Source organism: Eschrichtius robustus, chromosome 19 (assembly GCF_028021215.1).
Source record: "Eschrichtius robustus isolate mEscRob2 chromosome 19, mEscRob2.pri, whole genome shotgun sequence".
NCBI classification, from domain to species: Eukaryota; Metazoa; Chordata; class Mammalia; order Artiodactyla; family Eschrichtiidae; genus Eschrichtius; species Eschrichtius robustus.
Genome location: NC_090842.1, coordinates 56,467,498 through 56,468,978, shown reverse-complemented (window position 1 = coordinate 56,468,978; position 1,481 = coordinate 56,467,498). Strand labels below are relative to the sequence as shown.

Genomic DNA, 1,481 nt, shown 5'->3' with positions numbered 1-1,481 from the left:
CAGCTTCTCCATTCCCAAGGGCCTGCCTCCCGGGAAGGGGACCTGCCCAGCGCAGAGGCCCAGCTCCCCTCCCCCTCTTTGGGCCTCTTGGTATTTGGAAGGGGGTTGTCCATTCCTTGTCAATTTTTAAGAGCTCCTCCTCCCTATAACTATTAACCCTATGCTACCCTCTGTATTACAAGCCACTGGTCCTGTCATTTGCCACATTAAGTCTTAAGCTGCTGAGTTTTATACAAATAAGTCCGTCTTGTATTCATCTGTTGTGGGTTTCCGACCTAGGTTGGGAAGACTCCCCGCTCCTAAGCGCCCTCCTCTTCCCTCCCTAAGTCCTTATCTCGCAGCTTTTCCTTTCCCACGGGTCAGGATCATAAAAGGGCGGGAGGGCGCTGCCCTGCACTGTCAACATGTTCCCTCTGTGCTCACTGCTGTTGGGCTTGGCCCTGGCGGCCGTCCCCGGCGTCCGAGGCGCCTGCCCGCAGCCCGCCGACCTCAAGAACGCCAACGGGACGCGCACGTGCGCCAAGCTCTACGACAAGAGCGACCCCTACTACGAGCGCTGCTGCGGCGGCGCCGAGCTGTCGGTGCAGCCGGGCACCGACCTGCCCTACCTGCCCTCTGGCTGGAGGAACGTCATCTCGTCCCTCGTGGTGGGCCAGCGCTGCGAGCTCGTCGTGTGGTCCTCTCGCGGCAAGTCCGGCAAGACGCGCAAATTCTCGTCCGGCACCTACCCGCGCCTGGAAGAGTACCGCCGCGGCATCTTCGGGGACTGGTCCAACTCCATCTCCTCGCTCTACTGCAGGTGCCCGCCCGCTGGCCCGCGCCCGTAGGGACCCGGCCCTCCAGTCCGCACATCCACCTGTCTAGCTCCCAGCCGAGCACCCGGGCTCCAGCCCCATCATCCAGACCGCTGAGCCTCTAACCCAAATTGGGCGTCCTTAGAACCAGTCCCGGAGGTCCCCCTTCTCCTCACCCACGCCCCCTCCCCCAAGTCCATGCCCCTTGGATCTCCCAGACCCAACTCTGGGATTCCCAGGCTCAGAAGCTGACCCAGTAATCCAGCCTCCATTCTGGGAGCACCTTCTCCAACCTCAGATCCCAGAGCTCTCAGACCCAACTCTGGGACTCCCAGATTCCAAACCTGACCCAGACCTCAAGACCCCAGACCCAATTCTAGGAATACCCTATCTAGCCCTCATGCTCCACCCTCCTAGACCCTCTAGATCAGCCTTGGCCCCAGAAACCAGTTCCAGAGCCCCTGTTAAGGTTCTGAAGCCCCCAGACCCAACTTTGGAGGCCCCTGAGCCCACCCTGGACTCACATACCCAAGCTCACAGACCCGGGGGCCCTAAATGTAGCCAGGGCACCCTCTAAAACCACCCCACCTATCCCTCTACCCCCAAGAACTCCAAGAGCCCCCAGCCCCAAACTCCCAGGCCAGGATGCCTAGCTCCTGAACTTGGAGTCCAGCCCGGGACCCCCCC

The 1,481-nt window shown here is 61.2% G+C and overlaps 1 protein-coding gene across 1 annotated transcript; it reads left to right on the top strand.

The window, feature by feature from the left end:
- Window positions 1-404: 404 nt before the first annotated feature.
- On the top strand, window positions 405-827 carry SYCN (syncollin). Its single transcript, XM_068527132.1, has one exon. The coding sequence runs from the start codon at window positions 405-407 to the stop codon at window positions 825-827; it is 423 nt and encodes a 140-aa protein (XP_068383233.1).
- Window positions 828-1,481: the final 654 nt, after the last annotated feature.